General features: G+C 41.3%; 1 protein-coding gene across 1 annotated transcript in view; it reads right to left on the bottom strand.

Moving 5' to 3' along the window:
- Positions 1 to 24,904, bottom strand: part of DNAH3 (dynein axonemal heavy chain 3) — a 660,573-nt gene that overhangs the window by 291,755 nt on the left and 343,914 nt on the right. The window contains exons 26-32 of the mRNA XM_078665068.1: positions 23,431 to 23,541; positions 17,833 to 17,947; positions 17,492 to 17,690; positions 10,188 to 10,296; positions 9,164 to 9,277; positions 5,116 to 5,292; positions 3,064 to 3,155 (exon numbers count right to left, since the gene is read on the bottom strand). Coding sequence (XP_078521194.1) covers positions 3,064 to 3,155; positions 5,116 to 5,292; positions 9,164 to 9,277; positions 10,188 to 10,296; positions 17,492 to 17,690; positions 17,833 to 17,947; positions 23,431 to 23,541 — 917 coding nt within the window. The remainder of the gene's footprint in view (positions 1 to 3,063; positions 3,156 to 5,115; positions 5,293 to 9,163; positions 9,278 to 10,187; positions 10,297 to 17,491; positions 17,691 to 17,832; positions 17,948 to 23,430; positions 23,542 to 24,904) is intronic.

Raw genomic sequence — 24,904 nt, 5'->3', positions numbered from 1 at the left:
TAAATCCCCTTCAGCTGATTTGTTACATCTTTTATTTTCCTGTCCCAATGTAGCCTCCTTTTGGACAGATATATGGTCTCTCATATCCAAAATCTTTACACATATCCCTGGCTAATAATATACTTTTTGCAGGTAGTTTATCAGAATCTTTACACTTATCCTCACATGACAAAGGCCTATTTGATCTTATGTTAGCTTTAGCCTTTCAACAAATTACATCTAACTGGAAATGCTCAACTAAACTCTCAGTCAAGCCTTGGTGGAATAATGTTTGTCATTATACTAGACTGGACATTGCTTTTGCCTTCTCCTACAATCCAATTGTAAATAGAGACTTGTATTGGTTACCGTTAACTAACTATTTAAACATAGTTGCAAAAAAAGAAGTTGTTTCTTCTAAATGTTCTGAAAATGTTAAACCTCCGTAAATTGTTGTTTCTTTACTTTTTATTCTAGATTATTTTATTATTATACTGTTTTTTGATATGTTAATCTCTTCTTCATTTATTATTAGTATGCAATACAACTCGATCCTCGGTTTTTGAATTATATTATACTTTTTATCTCATCCCTCCCTTTAATAATGCAAAATTGTAAACAGCTTTCTACTCTGTTCAGTTTTGCCTTTCATATCTATTGTTACTTATTTTAAGATATTATGTATGGCTTTCTTTTTGTAATTGACTTTTGTTTAAATAAAGCTTTTTAAACATAAAAAAGATTCTGATCCGACCATTGAGGAGGTGGTCATCTGGAAAGTAACATGCCGGGAGAAGGCAGACTATATGGCTCCTCCTGATCCATAAGAAATATCTCTTTGGGGACTGAATCCACACCCCCAACCCATCCAGGGATCCTAACAACAACGGGCCATGCAGCTGCAAACTCTGTTAACCCTCCTTCGACTGCGAGTGCCAACCTGGAAGATCTGAGGTCAAAAGTGATATTTGCCCCTGACACCACTGAGTTCTGATGTAGTGTTGCCCCTCCTCCCCTGGACTCCTTCACTCTGGCTGTCTTCCAGGAGGTCATGAAGAGGTACTTGATGGTCAACAAACAATCAATTTGAGCTTTCAAGGAGGAGGTGAAGGTGCATCAAGAGACAGGTGTTGACCATCACAGTGAGCTAGCTGGCTCCTGTCCTCCTAGACCTATCCTCCCGGACTGCAGCCATATCCATACACTTGTGTCAACTCTCACCTCCTGTTGTTATCTCCCTAGTATACGGCCCCACCCTATCCCAAAATGCTTCTTAGTGTATTCACATCCTCAGGTGGTACCTGGTCCCACCTCGCTGCCGCAAGTACTGTGTCTGTGGAGAAGGTCCGGGGAGCCCAAAGACAGCTGCCTTTTTATGCTTGGAGCTTTTTTTCCAACAGATTTTATTGGGTTATCAGTGATAAACAATATAGGCATTACTTTTGTCATGTATCTAGTGTTCACAGCAAATAACAGCGTAATGGCCACTGCGGTCCATAATCAATCAGATAACAATCCCCACCTCTCTCCCTCCCATGAGTCAGTACAGCGTTACATAGAGACCATTTTAAATCATATTCATAAGCATAAGCTAGCCTGTGTGTCAAGCATAAGCTGTAGTCCTACAACAATCATGATCCATAGAAAAAGGTAATTGGGACTGTATAGATAATTCATTGTCATGCCACCGGTGGAAGGGCAAAAAGTGTGGCACTTGTTATAAACAATTGCTTAAATATATTTTAAAGACCATGGACACTAAGATGCATCCCTGTCTCACTTGCACATGATTAAACATGTTGGTAGTGGTAATAACACAGGCTGATGTCCTGTTTATCTTTTTTGCCCAACAAGCCACCTCAGACAGGAAACAAAAAAACACAAACCAATCTTGGCCATGCTCCAGTAGCAAGAAAAGAGCCCAAATTGCCAGGCTGAATGGACCCAGTTTTGGCATAATTAGGCCTCGTCATTAAGATATTGCTCAAGGCTTGTGGTACAGGGAGCACGAGACCCACATGTAGGCATACCCACCGTGCTTAAGGCATCACACTCAGTAAAACACAAAGTGATGGTTGGAATGCTTGCATTAATCTTAGCCTCTGGTAATGACTTGTGCCACATGCAAATCCATTGTTTTTTCGCCCTTATCACAGGGTAAGGATTTTGCTGCCTGTCTGCCTAACCAGAGTTGACTCTTCCATGCAAATGCAGGACATTGGAGTAGAAAATCAGTGAACGGAGCACAGCAGAATGCAAAAAAAGAAGGATGTTAAACAGAAAGTACATCATCTTAAACCTGTTGCCTAGAGAAAATTACATTTTCCTGAAGAAGGCACGACTAGCCTATTCCTATCCAATATAGTTACATTCCCAGTGTTTATTATCAAAGTTTCTTAATCCACAATTGTGTTGATAATGTTTCCTGTGATTTAATTGCCTACCTAAACCACGTAAAAAGAAGCTTTGGTCAGAGACGGATATGATACAATGCTTTTGTATTGCTGTGTTTCATTGCGTTCATTGCCCCCTTAGACACCATTTGTGTTCCAGATTTTTGCTTATTTCTGCAGCAGTATTCCTATTTGGATACCTCTTCTGAAACACATTATTGCTAGGACCTTTCTCATCCCTATCTCAGGATAATTTTCAACACTTGTATCATTCTTCATCTTCACTCAAGAACTACCAATATTGCCAAGGAAGCTTTTTCTGCCCTTTGAGGCTGTTTCACAATGTTGGGGCATTCTTAAGGAGGCACTTGGCACCTTTAACATACATACTAAGTTCAGGGTGGCACCGTAGCTACTGGGAGGGTTGCCTTTCCCTCTGGCAATCAAGAAGGAAACAAGGAAGGCCTTCACAGCATCCATTCCTTGACAAATGAATATCTGTTTTTGATTTGCACATGCATGCACAGTTTTCTCGAATCAAAATTGATACATCTGACATTTTGGCAACACATTTAATGGAGAGTGAAGTACAGAGAATAGCATACAACTTGAAATACACATGATGTTGTTGATGTATGTCATTTATATTTCACAGTATAAAATGTGAATGAAGAATTGTCATGAAACTCACCTTCTTGAATCAATAAATCCCATTGAGTAAAGAGATATTTCACCAATCAATGCATAATCTGGCACCATCATGGCGACTGTCCGGAATAATGCCTAAAGAGGTGATGACAAACATTTATTTAATCAAAATAAATATAGCTCAACACTATTCTAAAGACATAACTGTTCAGGATACATCTTCAAAAAGCCTCTTTGCAGCCCAGCGTAACTATTAAAAGCCTTATATTAATTTATCAGATTGGGCTACCTTCTACGTACATTGCCAGCCGCCACTATTTAAGGCTTTTGAGCAATCCATGGCAGAAGAAAACAAATTCTCTACATGTGTTTGTTAGTTTAAATGGAAACTGGGCTCCCTCTGTAGACTCTTATCTTCAAAACTCTCAGCTATTGGCAAGGACATCAGAAACAAGTTACATGACACTGACCAGATGTGGCAACATGCCAACACATTCAATGCAATACCTAGCATTCCTTTAGTTCTGAGATATTTTGTAATTTTGAATGGACTCATAAGGGAGGAGGGAGAATTATAAACATTCTGAAAACAGTATCCATCAGAAACAATGTTAGCAAGGGTGTATGCTGTTTTTTTTCTCTAAATTATACTATTACCTTGCAGATTCTCTGGGCTTGATCCACAAAAATTCTAAAATTACTGCCATAGGGATACACCTAGGTCTGGAACAGATTACAGTTTTTGTGATTTCTCATAGAATTCCATGAGTACTTCTGGGAAGCTGCAGCAGTTGCATCCTTCGAGGAGCATTCACATGCTTTAGCATTTACATATGCACTCATGTCGATGCTGTACATTTATGCATATGTAAATGCTTAGCAAAAGTGAAGTTGCACATGTTTTTTTTTCTTTCTTCACAGGAAAAATACTTTTCCACTTGGAGAAACCCCTTGGCTTCTGATTTGCATCCTGAATAGGATTTCTTCCTGGCGTGGACAGCATTCAATCTTCCACTGTTAGTAGGGGAGATGCCCTTAGGTTCATGCCAAGATGAACATAATAAATCAAGCTATAGTGATAAAACCCAAATACCACATGTGGCAGTCACGAGAGACTATTTTTTGCATTAGCTCCTAGGACTTTGAACTACACTTTGAACTCCTAGCCTTTGAACTACGCTACTTTGAACTATAATTTGAACTCCTAGCCTTTGAACTACAAAACATTTGACTGACATTGAGAGCAAATAAAAACCCACCCAAATAAAATGTAATGTGTTTGATTTTTGGAACCACTGCGAATAGCTCTTTAGCGGGTTCAGGAATTTCAATGCCTGTGACACAGAGTCAAGTCAAGTCAAAAAAAGTTTATTTGTAACGGTACTCTTTTGAGGACCACAAAATAAAATATATGCTTTATACATTCTCATTTAATACATTTTCAGTGAAATTTTCAAAAACTTAAAAATTCTATAGCAAACATATTCATTTGGGGGGTTTTTGCAAATTAATAAAAAGTCCTTTGAGTTTACGATCCTACATGACCGGTAAATAGGCGTAAGACATAATAACCTTGCCTTCACTATTGTGACACAGAATGGGGAACAGAAGAGGCTAGGGGCAAGGTGCCATTTTGGCATTGGAATACTGTCCTATCTGCCTGGTATCAAGCAATGCCATTAAGACAACATTGAGCATAAGTGTTATTCCACTGTGATAGCATCAAATATTACAAGAGTTCCAGCCTGCCAACAGGCTAAGATAAAGATTCTTCAAGGATAAACATTTCAAATCTCACAATGTTCCTGAGATATTAACATTTCCGAAGTTGAATTGTATACATTGTTGTGTCTTATGTCAGGAGGAAATCAATAGGTCAAGTTTGGACCTGTACCCACTCTTACATATATTTGATGTATACGGTAAGGCTCACTTTTTGTTTTAACTTACTTCTGTGTCACATTAAGTTTTCTATATCTTAACTGGTGTCCCCTTTCAGTAAAGGTAAAGTTACTTTTGATCAGTACATGAAATCTAAACAGAATATTAATAATATTAGTAACATTATCTTGACAGATCATTAATAGAAAAATACCTTTAGATTATCAGGAAGCTCTGCACGTCCAGCATACCCGGGATTCATAGTGATGAAGACTGAGCACGTTGGATTGAGAGTTAGTTCTGTTCCTTCAAAGATGAAAGTTTTCAGATTCCGTATAATAGCCTGCTGTATACTCAAAATCTGTTGTGCAACTACAGACAACACTTCCACCTAGTTTGGAGAAAACACATAATAGAATACACATAAACATACATAAAACAAGCACTACATTCAATTGATTAAGCACAACATGAAATATGCATATTTGATAGATATTCTCAGTGGCATATATATAATTAAGGTCTACCTAATGCTTCCACTGTAAAGTCTATTTTTTAATTGAATGTTTTATTTAAATGTGAACAAGTCACCTATTAATATGGATTTCATAATGGAATGATGGCTTTAAAATGTTTGAATAAAAGCCACATTGGTAATATTGATGTGATTGAAAATAACTTCATACTTTAAGATAACATTTGAAACATAAAAATAGCTATTCTTTTTACATTGCTTAAAAATAGAAGGTTTAGGGAGTGATTGCCACTCATGGCTAAGCCCATACTGTCAAATATCAATTTGTTTTTGGGAATTTTCTAAATTTCATTTTAGTGTATGGTTTAGATGCTACATTAAAATAGTCTCTCATATATATACACACATAGAAAACCACTTTGCTGTTGCTGAAAAAGGCACTGATCGATTTACAACCAATACTTTACCAAGAAGACACAACCATAGCCTTCATTAATTTAACCAATTGGCCTTCATGTGATAGAGGAGCGATTAGATTGTTGGGTGCTCTTCTGGGATATTCCACTCAAGGCTTGTAACCACTAGTACACCATATATGTGGCTTCCTGTGATGTCACGCTTTTCCATACTACCTTCTCTGCTGCTGGCGCTGACCTGCTAGTAACAGTTCTCTAAACTGTAGCTGTCTGGAAGGCCAGCCCCTTCTTTGTCCAGTTGTCTTAAGAGTTCTGAGTGATATTCTGTTTCTAATATTTCCCATTTCAATCTGAGGTTTGCACCTGTGACCACAATGAGATGAGCTGCCAGGCAATTATGACATCACAACTGAGGCTTTATAGAACATTCTCCTCTTTCCTCCACCATTAAAGAGACAGCATTATTTCTGATGACAATATCTCTAAATAGTTCCGGTTTTCTTGGCCAAGATCAACTGGCCATCAAGCCATCTTGAAAGCTTTGCTAATCAAAAATAAATTCTGTACATGAAAAGGTTAGTGCTGTTTGCTGCAGAAAAGATGTCACTGAGACCAAACAAAATCTGCAGAAAATGCAACAATGAACTATATAGGCTGAACGCTCCTCTAAATTTGAACAGCTGAATTAATTTTGACTAGACATTTGCTCAGAAAAAGGAGAAAACTGGGATGATTTGATGATTTGTCTTTGAAGATAGGCTGTCACCAATACTTAGCATTTGTGTCCTTGCTCTTACATTCTTAATTGCTATTCACATAAATGTCTGAATAAGACTATTTTACACAAACTTTAAAATATATATTATTTCAGTATTAATAATGTTCCAATGCTTACCCATCCCCCTCTGAAAAAGGGCTGTTGATGCATTTTCAACATTTGCTGTACTATTGACATCTGGTAGGAAAGGCACTGCCAGTGTTTGTGAATACCCATTACATTGTAACGGTGTCAGTGTTCATTTCATTTGCACCTGATTGGTCTGGCACTCACCTGGAACCACCCACAACTACTCCTATAGGTGCCACACAAATATGAAAAAGTGTTGTACTCATAATGAAATTAAGGCATGCATAATTAATAATTGGGTGAAAAAAGTAGCACCGTGGGATCGCCTGCCCATTATGAATTTAGTAATGAATTCAGAACTTCTACATTTGTCCATGCTTAGGTTCTATTTACGCATGAAAACCAAACTATTAATCAGACACTTGATGGATGCACACAGTGCTCATTTTAGGCCAAAAGAAGAATTTAAAACTGATAATGACCCTGCCCTTCCACAATTGTTTATTTCTGATGGAATTTTAAAACTGTGATTGGAGCAGAATTTGGCTTTTATTACAGAGACATGGTTGAAGATATGTCGGGTCTCGACTTGCAGCCCCAAGCTAATATAAAATAGCACTGGGCATGTTCACAGACCGTATTTTGTTGTAGTTTTATAGTACTACAATAGTATTATAAACAAACCACAAAATGCTATTCACCAACGTGCATGCAGATTTTATACATCCTCCTCTTCTATCCTTTTCTGTGCAGATATCTCAACTTTTCCACACATGTAAGTATACATTTTAGAACTAAATGTGTGAGAAACTGGGGGAGTGGCTGGAAAAGGGGGAATATTTAATAATAAATGGCAGAGTTTCAAGGAGGAGTAATGACAGGTTAAGGTAGGGTCAGTGACAGGTTTGAGAGGAACATGCATCCACCCACAAAAGAGTAAACCCAATGCAATTAACAAACTGCCCTTGTAAAGTTACTACACCCAAAAAAGGACCCAAATAGTTGAAAATTACTCCAGTTCAGAGCTGAAGTAAATTCAGCGGGCACACATGGCCAACCATTAGTACACCAACACACCCATTGAAAATAATGGAAGTAGGGACTTAAAATGAAATCTGAAGAGAAATAATGTTAAAATAAAATCACACCCTTGATGTAGTTTGCAGTGGGATCAGTGATTGCTGTTCCTTGATTGGACCGTTTCTATTTTCTTTATGAGCTGAGGAGCATTGTATCACATGCTTCGGATCGTATTCAATTTTAGATCCAAAGCATGTCATTCGTTATTGCTGATTATGGTTAACTTGTATGTTTGAGCACTCTTAAATATTCTTTATTCAGTTTATAATTAAACCTCAAAAGCCACTAAAACATGTTAAGAATACATGATATGAACTCAATAAACAATGTTTTAAAAAAAAAAAAAGGAGCAGCTTCTCGGAGAGCTTAGCTAGCATATACTGTAAGCCTTAACCATGGCCAATTTGTAATACCAAAGCCACTTGGGACTTAAACTGCAATCTTTTCATGGAACCCTATCAATACTTAACCACAAACAGGCCTATTTTTCCATCCTTCTGGGTCAATTAGTGTTCACACAAAGTATGAAAGAAAAAGAATAGGGCTACATTGCATTATGTCTACTGCATACTTTGTGAAGATGTGTCTCTAAGAAAAACAAGGTTGACACAATATAGTCACTATAAAAGCATGCAGGATCACAAGCAGGGGGGAGACAAAAGATGGTAACACCTGCTCAGTAATAATGAACTTTCTTGCAGCTCTCTGCAGTAAAGCAGTGAAAGCCATATCATCAGATGGCAAGGATTGCCTTATCCACAAAGCAACTGAGAAGCAAGCAGCTTCATAATGAACACCTTTGTGACAAACTAAAGGCCAATGAGCCTATAGTTGCTAACAATTTCAGAATTTCAGTGATTTATGCTAAGGATGCCATCAGATATTAAGATCTACTTTCTACAAAAGAGTGCCTGCAGACTACCTGAGCTACTGAAAAAGACTTCATACCTGCAAACGTAGGTGGTGTATTTGTTGCTGTTCCCAAATGTTGAGCTGTGTAATTTAGTAGTAACAAATTACTCTACTGTATATTTAACACAGCATGGCTTGTCACCTTCTATCTTAGAAGACATTTCATTGCTACCAGACATGTCTTTAAGATCTATCCTTTCGGGTGTGGACAAGAATAATTTTGTTTCGGTCTTAAATCTGAACACTTTCAGGAGGCCTGGTTAGTGTGTCATTGCAGCTACCGAGGGCCATTGGGCGACTGTTATAGTATCAAATTTAAATGAAAATGGCTGCAATGAGTTGGATCTTTTTTAAGTCCTTTGGCATGGATCTGGCGTATACATGGTCGCTGAGCTGTTGGTTTAGGGCCTTCTCGGGAATAAAAGGTATCATTATTCCAACAGGTTTTTAACAGGTCAACAGTTTAGGATTAACAAAACCTAGACAAGAAGTTAGACATTGAGCTACAGATATAAAACAGAAAACTGTGCACCTCAATTCTGTTGAACTCGTCAAAGCAGGCCCATGCTCCAGACTGTGCAAGTCCCTTGAAAAACTTGCCCATGGCTTTGTAATCAAGTCCATCGGAACAATTAAAGACAACACACTAAACAAAAAAAAAAACACAATGCTGGGTTAGACACATTACTTACACCAATCAGTTTGGTTTCTGTAATGTGTTTAAAAGCAAGAAAGGCAGTATGCAAACCTATAGGAGAATCAGCTGAGTTAACAAGGTTCATCCAACAAGAAATCTTACTTAATTCATTAATGATTAACATTCAGTTATTAAGAAACTTGTCCTATATGGGGAAGAGTTAAAACTATATGGAAGTGTTGTAAGAGAATTAGTTGACATCATTTGAGGGATGTTTGTGAAATGCATGCTTAATTAGGTCTTCTTGATCTCTTTTTTTAAGTTGCCACTGCTTTAATATTTATATTGGTTTATTGGTTTAATATTTACACTGGTTTATATATATATATATATATTTTTTGATTGAGAAAGCCGCGAGGCGAAACGGGGGGGGGGGGGGCTCTGCACCAATAAAGCATTTTTGCTTTGGATTCTTCGAGATAAAATGCTGCTGCAAAGGTATTTTCATTCAACAGTTAAAAGGACAGTTAAGTACCAGAGTTTACATGACTCATTAATGAAAGCTGACACTGCATATTTGCATGTGTATGCCAATTATTGGGGTATGCAGTGTTCACAGATCATATTACTATATTCTTAATATTGTATCAAACTAAAGTGAAATAGCTAATCTGAGCATGAATATTACCACCGAGCTAAATCAAAAGAAAATAAACATTATAAATATTGCTTAAATACTACAAACAAATTTATGAGACACAAAGCTACAGCACCGTATAGAGTAGTTTTGATTTTACAGTTTAGTCACCAAGCACAGTGAGAAACTGTTTAATAGCAAACTATTCAAGAAGATCACCGAAGACAGTATTAATGGCAATACATATAATATACTACAGAATGTTAGATGTCTAATAAATACCTGTTTGGCCAAGGCTTTTGCAAGATCCTTGGTTGTTTCTGTTTTGCCAGTTCCAGCAGGCCCTTCTGGAGCACCACCAAGATTTAGTTTGAGGGCTCCCATTAAAGTTCTAAATAAAAAATATTTGTGGTTACTTAAAACAGATTCATTGATTCATCGACCAGATTGAAGATGTAGTCCGCCGCTTCCATAGCTCACTTCAGCATTTGTTGAACTCTATCTCAACTAAAGACTAAGCTGATAGTCCAACAATTTTCTGTTAATTGATTTGTGAACATAAATGTCTTTTAAGTACAAATTAATTCTGATTTCCACAGTTTTAGATCATAATTAAAATATATTGTAATGTTTATATTAATACACAATATGACATCATTAAAGTTATTTATTATTTAGAAATAGTACAATTTTCCTGGATTCCTTACTTCAATAACCATCATTTGGACATGCATTAGATTTACTGACAGTGTGGCAGCCAAAACCACTCTCAGTCTGAATGCATTGCATAGCTACTGTTGTCGGACGGCTGTTTGAGGAATATGCTTGAGAGTACTAGCATTTTCATCTCTCCTGCCAACAAGGAAACTGGGCATGTTGTAATATGCTGTACGATGGAGGGAAAGAACTGTTGAGGAGAGGTGCAGATACTAAAAAAACATTAGCAAACAGCATGTCTGACTGAAGAGTAAATCAGAACTTAGGGGGCTAGAGTATTAAAGAACGGCACAGTACCCCTGAAGGATAGAGAGGTCTTCTTGATTGACAATGAAGGGGTACACCCACCCTGTGTAAATACTACTAACCAAAGAGATTCCCTGCTGAAGTTCAAGCACCTACACAAGGAAGAAGAAGGGGGGAGAATCTGTTATGTGCCACATCTATGCACCACTCCTACTGGAGTAGGAAAATGAAAAAAAGTTTTAATACAATCCTCACCCACCCTTTTTCTTTAGTATGGCATGCCAAATGCTCATAGCTTGCATGTAAATTGTGATACTTGCCACGCAGGGATTTACGCAAAGTGCTGGAAAATAATGTCCCCGTGGGGCATGATTGGCTGGCCATCTACTTGGCTCAGCTCTCCTGCTTGTGGCCACAAGCAGGAGAGCAGAGCCAAGTAGGTGTCAGAATGGGACTCTTGAAGAAAGTCTGACTACAGGGTTGCCCACTCATGACACCAGGGGAGCATTATTCGCCAGCACTTTGGGTATATCCCTGAGTGGCAAGAATGACACGTTATGTGCATTCTTTGAGTATTGCACATGACATACACTAAAAAAGACACATAAGACACGTAATTGAGGAGTGATATATTTACAAACTCAACTTAATGAAATTTGAATTTAAAAACATTTATTGAGCGCGCTTATACCCAGCGGTTTCATGGCGCTTTGAAGACTACGACCAGCGGCAGCAACAGAAAAAACAGGCTAGGCGGCAAAAGCTCTGGAAAAAAGGAAGGTTTTCAGGTTCTTCCGGAACTCCAAATAGGAGGTTGAAGATCTGAGCATCATAGGGAGGGAGTTCCAGAAGACAGGTGCAAGGGCCGCGAATTTCACCCCGCCTGCTTTCTTTTTCTTAAAGCGGGGTGTGGCCAGGAGTGCCATGTGGGTAGAGCGGAATTCTCTGCCCGGCAGGTAAGGTTTGATGGCTGAGCATATGAACTCAGGGGCGGTGCCCATCCTGGCCTGAAAGGTGAGGCAGCCTAATTTAAATAAAGCCCGCTCCCTCACAGGCAGCCAGTGCAATGATTTCAGCAATGGGGTGACTCGATGGAATTTGGGCAGCCCATGGATCAGGCGGGCAGCCTGATTTTGCACTAGCTGCAAGCGGTGTATGGCATAGGCCGGTGCGCCGTTATAGATTATGTTCCCATAATCAAGGCGCGAGAGCACCATTGCCATCACAATTATTTTCAGTGCCGGAAGGGAGAAGAAGCGGGATATCTTCCTAATTGTCCGGAGGGAGAAGAAGCAAGAAGAAACCACCGAACTGACCTGGGGGTTTACAGAGAGTTGGGAGTTGAGAAAAATCCCGAGGGTTTTAACTTTAGGGACCGGGAGGGGGGGGCACCGAGTGAAAGGGGCCAAAACGAGGGGGACCAGGGACTGCAACCACCTCCTGTCAAGACCAGCTCTGTCTTGTCAGGGTTGAGTTTGAGGTGGTTGCAGTTCATCCAATCTTGGATGAATAACATAACAGTTTGGAAATTCTGGACAGAAGAAGGGGAGTGAGAGAGGTTAAAAATAAGCTGGAGGTCATCGGCGTAATTAAACACCGTGACCTCGAGCTGCTGCAACATAAAAATGAGGGGATAGATGTATAAATTAAATAAAAGAGGGGATAAAGAGGAGCCCTGAGGGACGCCGCACTCCACCTTTCGTGAAGGGGCAGCAAAACCGGCGAGATGGACAGCCTGTGCCCTATCACACAGGAAGGATTTGAGCCAGGAGAGGGCAGAGCCCTCTATGCCCGCCGCCCTGACACGAGTGAGAAGGATGGAATGATCCACCGTGTCAAAAGCGGCGGACAGGTTCAAAAGGACAAGGGCTTGCGGGAGGTTGGTGTCAATACCCTCGCGGAGTCCATCCATCACTGAGATCACTACCTTCTCCGTGGAGTGCAGAGGTCGAAAGCCCGCCTGGCAGGAGGAGAGGCAATGATTTGCCTCCACATAAGTGCTCAGGGTACTCGTAACGTGGGTTTCTAGGACCTTTCCCAAGTAGGGCAAAAGGGAAATGGGACGGTAATTAGATGGGGACGAGGGGTCAGCGCCAGCTTTTTTTAAAATCAGGATGATGACTGCTGATTTGTGAGAGGTGGGGACAACATCATTGCTTAGTGAGTCATTAAGGAACGTAAGGGGAGGGGTGGGGCAGGCCGAAAAGATCTCTCTTAAGACATGGGCGGGACCAAAATCCAAGGGGGAACCCGACTTCACCCGCCGAAGCAAAGAGAGGAGTGAGTCCTTGGTTAGCAAGGGTATGCTAGCCAGTTTGGAGGTAGAAGGGGGAGGGGACGGATTAGCAAATGTTGACGAAGGAGGTGGTATATTAATTTTAATCCGTACGACCTTCTCAATGAAAAATTCGTTTAGCGAGTCGCAAAGATGTTGAGAGGGAGGGATTGTTGCCGTAGCTCTGTCGGATGCTGCCAATTCATGGACGGCAGCAAAGATCTCTTTGGATTGGGACTCAGCCGCTAAAATCCTGCCTGTGTAGTATTCTGTCTTAGCCTCAAGGATGCATTTTTTATAAGTCTGTAAGACAGAATGGTATGCGGATTTTAGTAAAGGACAGTAGGCTCTCCTCCAAGCTCGCTCAGCTCTCCGTGCAGCTAGTTTTTTCGCCTTAAGGTCAGAGTTAAACCACCTATTGGCTGCATGGGCCCGCTTGACCGTAATCCGCCTCAAGGGAGCGAATTCGTTGCCCGATTGAATCAGCCAATTATTGATGGATTCCAGTTGAACTGGGGCTGAAAGGCCTGAGAGGTCAGGGCTGGTCTCGGACAAGGACGAGCAGAGGGACAGCATGTCGGCTTTGCCCCATTTCCTGATCCAGATGTTCTTAGGGAGCGGGGGCTTAACCTTAGGGGATAGTGCAAGGGAAAAGGAGATGAGAGAATGGTCCGACCAAGGGCAAGGAGAGATAGTTGGGGACGTTGTAGGGACATTTAGGGCCCAAATTTGGTCCAGTGCATGACCATGAATATGAGTAGGGCTATGAATGTAAGGTACAAAGTTGAGACTAATCATAAGATCAGTGAAATCCTTAGAGTGGGAGGTTTCGGCGGGGTCATTAGGCCAATAGTTAAGGTCCCTAGGACTAAAACTGACTAATTGTTTATCGCCAGAGTAGCCGGGAGATCTTGGAAACAGGGAATGAAAGATGAGGTGAGTTGAGGGGGGCGGTAAATAAGGACACAGGTCAAAGGGGTTTGGTATGAGATCGAACGCGCTACCAAGTAGTCCACTTCTGGGATTACGGGGGAGGAAAGAATCTGAAAGTGCAGATCAGCGCGAGCTATCAAGGCTACTCCTCCGCCCACCTTGCCCTCAGGCCGATCCACTCGGATGGCAGAATGTGAGGTGGGCAATGCGGCTAGGACATTGGGCAGGGAGTCCGCTCTGAACCAGGTCTCAGTTAAAAACAAGAGGTCAGGTTCGTGCGTGTTGATATAGTCGAATAGCTCGTACTGGTGTTGAACAGCTGACCGGGTGTTGAGTAGGGCAGCCGAGATGTTAAATACCGGTGTTTGAGGGTTAAAAGGAGGGGTGGTGGTGAGGAGTGAGGTAGGAGGCAAGCGCATCTGCTGGGAAACAATCTCCGGAGGAGAACAAGAAGGCGAAGTAAACAAACCAAAGGAAGTCACACGGTTGAATACAGCAAGAGGGATGGTACCGGGGGTCCAATAGGAGCAGAGCTGTGATGAGGTATATCTAATCAGCTGGGCAGAATGGTGTGCCCCTAGCCCCGGTCGGCCGCGGACCGGCGCAGATGGGCTTGACTCCGGCGCGCCTACGGTGCCCACGCTGCGCTCGTCCGCTGCGCTGACTCATAGTGGCCGTTTAAGTAGAGGAGGAGCGTGGAGTGATGCATAGGTGTGGCACATAACAGATTTTCTCCCCTTCTTCTTCCTTGTGGAGGCACTTGAACTCAGGAAAGGATACTCCCTGGTTAGTGGTGACTGAGGAGTCAGCCATTAACACTTGCTATTGTCCATTAATCGCCTTTCATGTCCTAACATTTGGCTAGGTTTGCTATGTTGGTGCAGGCCAAGCATTATTAGATAGCTTCCTGATCAATACCACTATGTAATCCTTCCCTGGTCTGACAGACTTCTTAACAGCAATTTGTCTATCAGTTGTTTCTTTGAAAGGATGAAGTTGGTTCTTCTGTCAGTAGTACTTCAGCTGAACAACTTCATAAATCAAAAGGAAAGCACCTGAAGCTTTGAAGGCTTCAACAACAATGCATTATGTTTTAAATGTTATTTTCTTTGCCAATGATGGGCTCGCAACATGAAGACTACACATTTGATGCTCCCGCCTCTCATAAAGCTGCTACATTCTAGATCCACTAGAATCTTTTAACTGAGGCACATTGGAAATATAGGTTTTGACTTTTTGCATAATCCCCGTGGGAAGACATTATTGCATTAATTCCATCTATTGTATGTCAGACGAGGAGAAATATGCAAGGACCGAGGAACCATGAACACAATTCTACAGACTGTAACCTCTCTCACCAAGAGCAGAACAGAACATTGGTAAAGTACCTCTGTTTCCTGCTGCTTCGATATGTCTGAAGAGGCACTGGCAGGAAATTCATGCTTGAAGTGATAGAATCAGAAATTGATCAGAGATCTCCAATTCAGTGGTTCAGGAATAGATCCATTTGTGTTAGCTTATTCAGAGAACGTTCTTGTAGAAGCCCTTTAATGTGATCCTGCACTAATGTATTTCCTCATTCATCACAGCTGATGAAGGCAGACCATCTACTTCCTGAGGAGCCAGTGTTCTTTAAGACTGCTTACACCCTGCCGTCTAGCTAACATTAAGCTCCTTTATAGTGAAACCAGTTTCAGGAGGGTTAGGGAGCTTTCCTATTCTCATTGACCCAGTACCCAAACTCCTGCCAGATGCATGGACCAGCTCCCCTTCCTCAAGCAAAAATGAGTTTGCCAAGGTATACAGACTATTTCCTATCTCTGTCTCAAAATGAACGCCAGCTCTATAGTCTCTGAAAAGAAGTCGAGAATCCCAAAACTTTTTTTATGCTCTTTCAAATCTCTCCTTTGGCATTGCTAAAAAAACAGTGAGCGATGTGAGGGTCTACTTTTGAGCTAAAGCAACTAGCTATTCCTACATACAATGCCCATTAGTAATTTGAAGAGTAACTGGCAAGGGCCAGTTCCGATGCGCACTTAGGTGGAGGAGAGTGAAATTATTCTTGTTTCAGGTATTAAAGGCCAGGAAAACTCATTCAAAGTAATTTGAGTCATTAAGAAAAAGTAGAACAGCAGCAGGATGACTATTGGTCAATGGTAAGGTACTTAGTGGGCCTGAAATTTGGGGGCTATCAGAATGTAGCAGCAAGTTGCTCTTCACAGGCAACAAAATGCAACCCATCTCATTCATGGAAATGAGGGGTGGAAAAGGAAGGTCCTACATTGTCAATCTTGCCCCTCCCCTGTGCAAATACATAGATAGGGACCGGTGAATAGCGCGAAGAGTTAAAAAGAAGGAGGGGTGAGGGGAAAATAAGACTTGCTGGTCGTGTAATTTTCTAGTCATAATTAGCTGAAGGTTGTCTCAAGAAATATTATTGGGCTCAAGGACATGCATAAAACTAGAATTGACAACATATATCTGGAAAAGGTAGAAGCAGATGTTTACTTTTTGTAGAAAATGCATTCATTTGAAACCATGGTCTAAGAAAGATCTAGAAAAGTATATACTGGATCAGAAGACCGTACAATCTAAAGCATACTCTACATTAAATGGGTTCAAAATCCTTTAAATAATTTTAGCGGTTAAAAAAAAATTAGGAGTTTGGTAAAGAACAGACGCAGCTAACTGTTTCTATCTTTAGAGTGTGCAAATTCAAGGCTGCCACTTTTTACACCAGATCCAGTGATGATCTGCTAAGAACTTGCTGTTGCATTGTTGATCTTTTCTGAACCATTTTTGAGGTTGGGGGAAGGGGGGGTAATCTTGCAATGACTGCTTGGAGTAGGTTAAATAAAGCCCAGGGTAAATATGGGAAACATGGGAGAAAAGTGGTCCAAATTCTGGAAATGCCTGCAAGAGTTTAAGAGGTTATTGGTTTCTTACATTTGGAGCATGTTTGATGGTGTACAAATCCAGATGCAGTGGCCAAAGATTTATCTGCTAAGTGTCTCTTGATTTTATAAAGGTTTAATATGTTGATGAAACATTCAGAAATATAAACCATTGTATGTTTAGTTCAATTAAGATGCTTCGAGAAGTTTATTTGTAACTTTCCAAAGCAACTTCTGGTGTGTACTAGAACACTGTAAAAGTTTGAAATAGCTTACATTAATTTGTGGCTACTGACGATTGGATATTTGCATTCTGCACTAATTTCATTGGCTGAGTTAATATTCCCTGTTCCTTCTATTACCTACTCAATTTTCTTAGTTGTAAAACAATCAACATAGCTAAAATGCTCATCAAGCAAGTTGCTGTATCAAAATATAACCTATCTGATTATCTTAATCTTAGCAGTGTGAGACCCTACAGTCCATATAGCACAGGATTTGGCTGCGTTGATCATTTTTACCTATAACATCGATCAGTCAATGGAGTTATAACGAGACGTGGAGAATTTCCCAGGTATTCATAACCATATTTGGCTACTGTAGTTATCATTCGCACCATGACGTCGTTGTTTTCCCAGTAGTATCGGAGTTGAGAAATCCATTGGAAGTCGTTCAAACTGGACACTTGATCCTGAGATAATTTTGCTACCACATCACGTGCTGTGAGGACACAAAGTCAAGACTTTACATTCAACCTAATGGTAACAGCCCAAAAAGCATGGTCAAATATGATTTATATCAACTTTCATACCATATGGGGAATGTGAAGAACTGATTTTGAAAGCAGTGTGTAAGATCTTACCATGTACGTCAATCACAGTAAGAGCTCCAAGTGTCGCGCGGGCCCCGCTGGAAAGCTTTCCTCTGACAAGCTCTACAATTTCGGCAATTTGCTCATTGCTCTTCTCCAGGAAAGCCTTTAATAGAAACAAAAAGATCATTACAAAACTTGCCATTTAAAATGTCTCTAACAAATTTAATAATGCTGATGACAACATGCTAAATGATACTACAGTGGGTGTATTTAGAAGACATGGGCTGGTGATAATACTTCATTGTACTATACTGGTGAAGCAAAGAACAACAAGCATTTGCAATGCAATAGGTCTCGCATTTGCGAGAGTTTCAGCTTTTGGCATTGTAAATGACAATGCGTTTTATTTAAATGTTTGTTTTAAAGCATAAATAAAAGGCATTGTCATTTACAATGCCAATAGCTTAAGCTCTCGCAAATTATTGCATTTCTTTTACCACATGAGTTTAAGCTATTGGCATTGTAAATGACAATGCCTTTTATTTAAAAAAAAAAACAAAATATAAATAAAAGGTATTATTTTCAATGCCAATAGGTCAAACGCACATACATGCGAGACCTATTGCATTGCAAATGCTTGTTTTATGTGGCATGAAGAGAACCTGAGGGTCAGAGTATGCATTTACTTAGAGAACACGTGGGCGCTGAGAATTATGTGCTTTAAATGGTAAGAGTAACCGCGACAAAACTCTCACAATAAAGTGGAAGAAGCACGCAAGAGATGAGATGCTTTCAATGGAGTGCAGCTAGCCCCTGGCGAGTGAGAGCCGGAGCCAGCGAGAGAGGGCCGGAGCCAGCGAGAGAGAGTCGAAGCAACCGGGGCAGGGTGGAGCAACCGAGAGAGGGTCGGAGATAGAGAGAGAGAGGGTCGGAGGAAATAGGGGAGCAATAGGACGAACTGGGAGGGTTAAGGAGGAGGGAGGCAGAGGTAAAACATGGAGTGAGAATGGGGACACGAGGAGGGGGCAGAGGTAAAATGTGGTGAGAATGGCAAGACGAGGAAGAAGGGGGGCAAAGGGGAAGTATTGGAATGCAGAGGAGTTTGCATTAGGAAGGTGTACTTAGGAAGTAGGAGGAGAGGGAATGTAAGTACACAGGAACCAGAATAGGGTAGAAAGAGAACAGGGGAGGTATAGAGACATAGGAGTAATTTTCCATCAGACCCGAAGAGTTACTCGTCCAGCCAAAACAACATTATTTTGTGTGGCATAAATAGAAACTGAGGGGCTAAATATGTATTTATTTGGAGGGCACATGGGCGCAGAGAGTTGTAGAGGTGCTTTACATGGTAAGAGTAACTATTGACAAAACTCTTCCAATAAACTGGAAGAAGCATGCAAGAGATGAGAAGCTTGCAGGGGAGTGCAGCTAGCGCCTGGCGAGTGAGAGTGTGCTGGAGCAAGAAAGATCAAGCGATAGAGGGTCAGAGTAAGCGAGAGAGGACCGGAGCAAGAGAGGGCCCTAGTAAGCGAGAGAGGTTCAAAGTAAGCGAGATAGTCAGAAACTGAGAGAGGCCCGGTGCAAGTGAGACAGGGTCGGAGACAGCGAGAAAGGCCCGGCGCAAGCAAGAGAGGGTTGGAGAAACTTAGAGAGAGAGTCGGACACAGCGATTGATGCCTGGATGAAATGAAGGAAGGAGCAAGAGTGATCAGGGAATAGAGGCCGGTGGAGCAAGAGTGTGGGGAGCAGGAGAGAAGGTGGATGGTAGGAAGCACGGAGCAAGGGTGCGGAGGGCAGAAGTAATTAGGGCGAACTAGGAGGAAGAAGGAGGGAGGGGATAAGACTGGAAGAAGAGATGAAGGCAGTGGAACTAGGATAGGAAAACAATGAAAACAAGAACAGTGCCAGGTGAAAAACACACACATGTCTTCTTGAATATGTGCTGCAGAATTAAATTAAGTGGAATGTGCAGGGGGAGCACAGGAGAGACATACAGTTCGAAAAGGATGGCTGCTAGGCCTAAATTTATGTTTGGTTAACACACTTCTGCATGTCTTTGGAAATTAGTTGTAAAGCAAACATACAGTATCAGCCTGTACATGTATAATCGTGAGTAAAACTACATTCTGCACAGTATTGATAATGTACAAAAAAGAAATGCGCAATAATCTACTACAATTGCAACTCTGTAATGGTCCTCTCAAGCCCGTCAGCTGCTCTCGACTGATAGTCTGGAATCTTGTCACTGGGAAACATACACCAGGGCAAAAGTAAACATACTAGACTGACTTAAAGTCACAACATATCTTACTCCCTTGGCAAATTACGAAACCAGACAGTTAATTAACAACATGAGTAGAGAAAACATGAAAGGCAATGAAGGTAATTGCAAATAGGTGACAAGATTAAACCAGCCCCACCTCTGCAGAGGATGCAGACCCCCGGAGAGTCCTACTCACTGCCCTCGCAGCAGCCCCGGAGCTCAAGTGCCACGTCCAGCGTCCACTGTACCGGTAGAGCCGGGCGGAGAGCACTGCAGGAAGTGATGCACACACGTCACGGGTAGCTTCCGGCGCCGGATGCGCTGCACTGGCAGAGGCAGACTCGACTCTCCCCGTTCTACCCGGTCACCGCCTCTGCCGTTCTGCTGCCCCAGGCCTCCTGCCGCCCACTAACACAGCGAAATGGACAGGCTGTGTCACCCAATGGCGCTAATGAAGCATAACAGGTGAGAGCGGACCGAGTCGGAGCGAAAGCAGGGGGGAGGGGGGTGCGTGTGTGTGTGTGTCTCCTAAGTGAAGCGAAAGCGGGGGTGGGGGGCTCGCTGTGTGTGTGCGCACGCGCACTTGCTGCATGTGTGTAAGCACGTCTTGGAAGCGCATCCACAGACCACAATCGGCACGTGCCCCGGTCTGTACCACTTGGCAGGCAAGATGACAACAATAGATCTCACTGGCGACAGCGCTATCGCGCTGCATCACCAGCGAGACCTAAAAAAGGAATGGCTAGAAATGCTTGAATCAAGCTCAACCATTTCTGATTAGTCGGGATAAATGATCTGTGTATCATTCCATGCCATTGTTTTTAGCTCCATTTATCACCCTAAGACAAGACAGAAACAATGGAAGGGAATAATGTCCAGAGTAATTACCAGCGGTAAACATTAATTTAAACATTTCCATTCTTCACATTCATAGCTGGAGAGTCACTTTAAGTGAAAAAGGCTTGCCAAGGTACAGGTCTCGAACTCTCAAGCAGAACCTCACCTGAATATGAATATAGGAGCTAAACAGCAATGAAGCACAGTACAAAAGAACGGAAAGCACTAGATGTGGCTGGGGTTAGGCTGTCCCTTTCCCGAGTCAAGGCAAGGGGCCCCTGTAACGAGCAGTGAGAATTAGGACTAGCATTAGATGGCGGAGGCAAATTCTCTGGACCTGTTCAAAGTTACACACCTCTGGGATTACTTTTTCGCAGTTTTATAGAGGCAAATTCGACCCAGAGGGATTGAAACACTTTACATGAGCACCAGTTCCGGTACACAAGAACACATTCATTTCTCTTTTTTTAAGGTACGGGGAGATAACGTGATTTGCTCAGAATCACAGAATATAGAGCTGATGCCGAGACTCGAACCCGGTTCCCCAGTTCCAAAGTCGGTAGCTCTGACCATTACACCACATTCTCTGGTATGATGATGTGCTCCCTATAAAAAAACTCATCTAGAGTTTTTTTATGTAGCAGAGGATGGTTACAGCATGACAAATTCCAATTGGCATGGCGTTCCGCACTCCAAGGTGTTCCATGAGAAATACTTTGGCTTGTTTTGTGTCCATTAAGGCCAAAACATCCTTGAGATTGTTTGTACTACCATTCAGAAGTGATGTGACCTAGAGATTTGGCGGAACTGTCCCTCTTGCAGCATGACAAAGTATGGTATGAGTAAGGTTGGTCCATGTTTATAATTTCACATACAATATATAAGTGATGGATTAAAATGCTGTACAGAGATATTAGTCCATATAACTGATTGAGGCATTTACATTCATAATTATGTTTGCAATAATAATATACCGCTAGTTTTGGTAATAGCATTTAATAAATGGCGTCAACAAATTTAAGAAAAAACTGGCTAAATGTCAGTGACCTATTGACATGTGAGGTAGGATGGGAAAGAACATGCTCAGCCTTCTTAAACTTGTCAAAGTAAATATGGCAGCTCTCTTTAAATGATTAAAAATGAGCTCCTGCATAATAAAATAAAATCTCACTTGAACACAGCATTCTAGACCCGAGACCTGGGTAAAGAGAAACTAACCTCTAATAAGTATTGGCCATGAATCTAACCTTTAACACGCACTGGCAAAGGCAATAGGTGTGCTTTTGACTGCCAGCTGTTTGGCTTTATCAATGCTTATTTTGATTTGCCTTTTTTTGTGCAAATTATTATTGTTGGGGTATCTGCTGGGCCCAAATCAAATCTAAAAAAAATACATTGGCTACAGGCAAAAACATATTTGTTGTCTTACAAAAACACATATTGCCCTAGTAGTGCCTGGTAAGTTCTACCTCGTGTGTGTGTATACTCCTTGTGAAAGAGCAGCATGTCTTCACTCACAATGAAGTTAGGCAATGGCTCTCGTAGCCTGATCCATTCCCCTTGCAGTACACTGCAGTGGGTAGAAAAATGTGATTGACACAATGACAAACCAATGGAAGAAAATGGCTGGCTGAAGTCATTATGACTAAGCATATTACACATATAATTTTAGAAAAATCAAAAGGTCTTGGCTAATGCCCGACCTAAAAATTCTAGTAAAGTTTGGAAATCTGCCAGCCATATTCATCAGTAATGGAGCCCTGTGTCACCTGACTGATATTATTCTGTAAAAGGTGTCCTTTGATGACATAAATGTCAAATGGGACTGCGTGGGGAATAACAACTTTTCCTTTCGCCCAGGTCTAAGGCGGAGTTATAGTGCTAACTACATAGAACACAATAAAAATACAGATTAAAAACCTAATGAATTCTGATTCTGCACTGAAAATATTTCTAACACAGCATGACCAACAATTAGTAGTAGCACAGTGCTGTAAATGTTAACCAATATGGCTCTTTGGCACCCGTGGCAATGCCCTCCCATGGTCTCAGCGGTTATGAAAAGCAGCAACCCCAACAGCCTTGGTTCTTTTTTGTCATTTCCACTCTGTGGCCTTCCCTTAGCCAATCAGCAGCAAAATGAAGGCTGTAGAAGGGCTAAGGGTGGCGCAAAGGACCAACCCTACAATATCATCCTTGGTCAACGAGTGTGTGATGTTAGTCTTGCTCACCACGCCTTTCAGAATGGACGTCCACGCACTGGAGGAATTCATTATTGAATCGACCATGTGAAATGCTTGAATCTTGAGTGTTCATAGAAATAGCAATGAATATCTTAGTAGAGTCTAGAACAGGCATTTGGAGAACAAAATATACTTTCCAGTTGTCCTTTTTAATTGTCACAAAGGTCACAATACATGATAGACTTCTTTTATTGTGAACTACGTCATATGAACCTGTATTTTTTAGAAACAAGAGTTGACAGGGATCAGCGGATCTTGAACCAGTTCTGAAAATGTAAATGCAAATAAAAAAGAGGGTCTTACGGGTAAAGTGTTGTTAGTTATTGCTTCAGATACTTCCTTGGTCCAGTAGATTGAGGAAACGCAAATGACCACTTGTCCCGGCCACTGCAACACCCACTTCTTTCTAGGAACCTGTTGGAAAATGTCCATCAGATGTACAGTTTAAAGGGGTAGCTAATTTGATTGATTCTTAAATGTAATCAAAAAATATCTATGGTTTTATGGTTGAAGAATCAGGATTATGATTGCACACAAAGGGATATGTAGCAGTAGAACTGTGCATTTACTATGAGACTGTAACCAACGAGCAACGTTTTAAGCATTTTGATATAATGACAATATGTATTGGCATGTATACAGCACAAATCCAGCTGGATAGCAGAGGAGTGCCGTACATCATCTTGAGACATACCATTTGTATTTCACAAACTTACAATTGCATTTCTGTCATATTACCAATTTTAGGCACAAGAAGAATAAGTGTTTGGACCAGAAGAACCCAACTTCACAGGTTCACAACTAAAGCTTAGCTACTAGACCACATCCCCTCCCTTTGGATTATCCTGAAGAAATTGTTCCTAAATCCTTTTGAAGATTATAGAGGCACACAAACTCGAGGTGTGCTATGTCAAATATCACCATTCAATCAACAGGCATATCTGTACGGTCTTGTGTGCATCTCTGCACGGGTTAAGATACAAAAGGACTCTTGACTTTTATGACACCTGCAGTTAATTCTGTCTTTTTAGCCAGCTGCACTTTGTTTTCTGGTACTTCTTGTTTTGTTTTCATCATTACAAGAGCTTAATAATGCCACCGCAAAAATGTTTTTTGTCAAAAACCTATGAATGGCTGAAGCTCTCACACATAACATGATGGGTTCACATGGCAGTTGTGCACGTGTGTGTGCTCCTGTACATTTCCTATGCACGAAGATGCATAAATGACTGGTGTTTGTATGCATGGGGTCATTGAGATGTGATATCTGTTGCACAGGTGGCTATATGTGTGTTGCTTGTGTGCATGGATGCCTGCAAGTATTTTGTCTGAATGGATGGATGCCTGTATTAATGTCTTATGCATGGGTCCTTGCATATGTGTTAGTTGTGGGCAGTGGTGTCTGTATGTGTGTTATCTGTATCAAAGGGAGCTTGAATGGGTTGTCTGGTGCAGCGTGCCTGTTTGTGTGTTATCTGTGTCCCTAGCTGCATGTATGTTGTTATGTTATTTTAATTTGATATCGCACACAAATCACCCTATCAGGGCCATCTTGGCACTGAGGACTTGCACGACAGCGGGAACAGAGAACTGAATTAGAAAAACTCCTTCTTGAGTAATTTCTTGAAATTGATGTAATCCGTACAAGTGTGGATCTGAAATGGCCAGTTATTCCAGTAAGTGGGAGCCAGATCTGAAAAGGACCTGCCTCCTCACCTTGATCATGGAATGCGGGATTGGTAAGTAATGCTTTATCCATAGATCACACATTCCAGCC

The sequence above is a fragment of the Lissotriton helveticus genome, chromosome 10, assembly GCF_964261635.1.
Source record: "Lissotriton helveticus chromosome 10, aLisHel1.1, whole genome shotgun sequence".
NCBI lineage: Eukaryota > Metazoa > Chordata > Amphibia > Caudata > Salamandridae > Lissotriton > Lissotriton helveticus.
The sequence above is the reverse complement of the archived record's forward strand: the minus strand, read 5'-3'. Positions and strand labels throughout refer to the sequence as shown.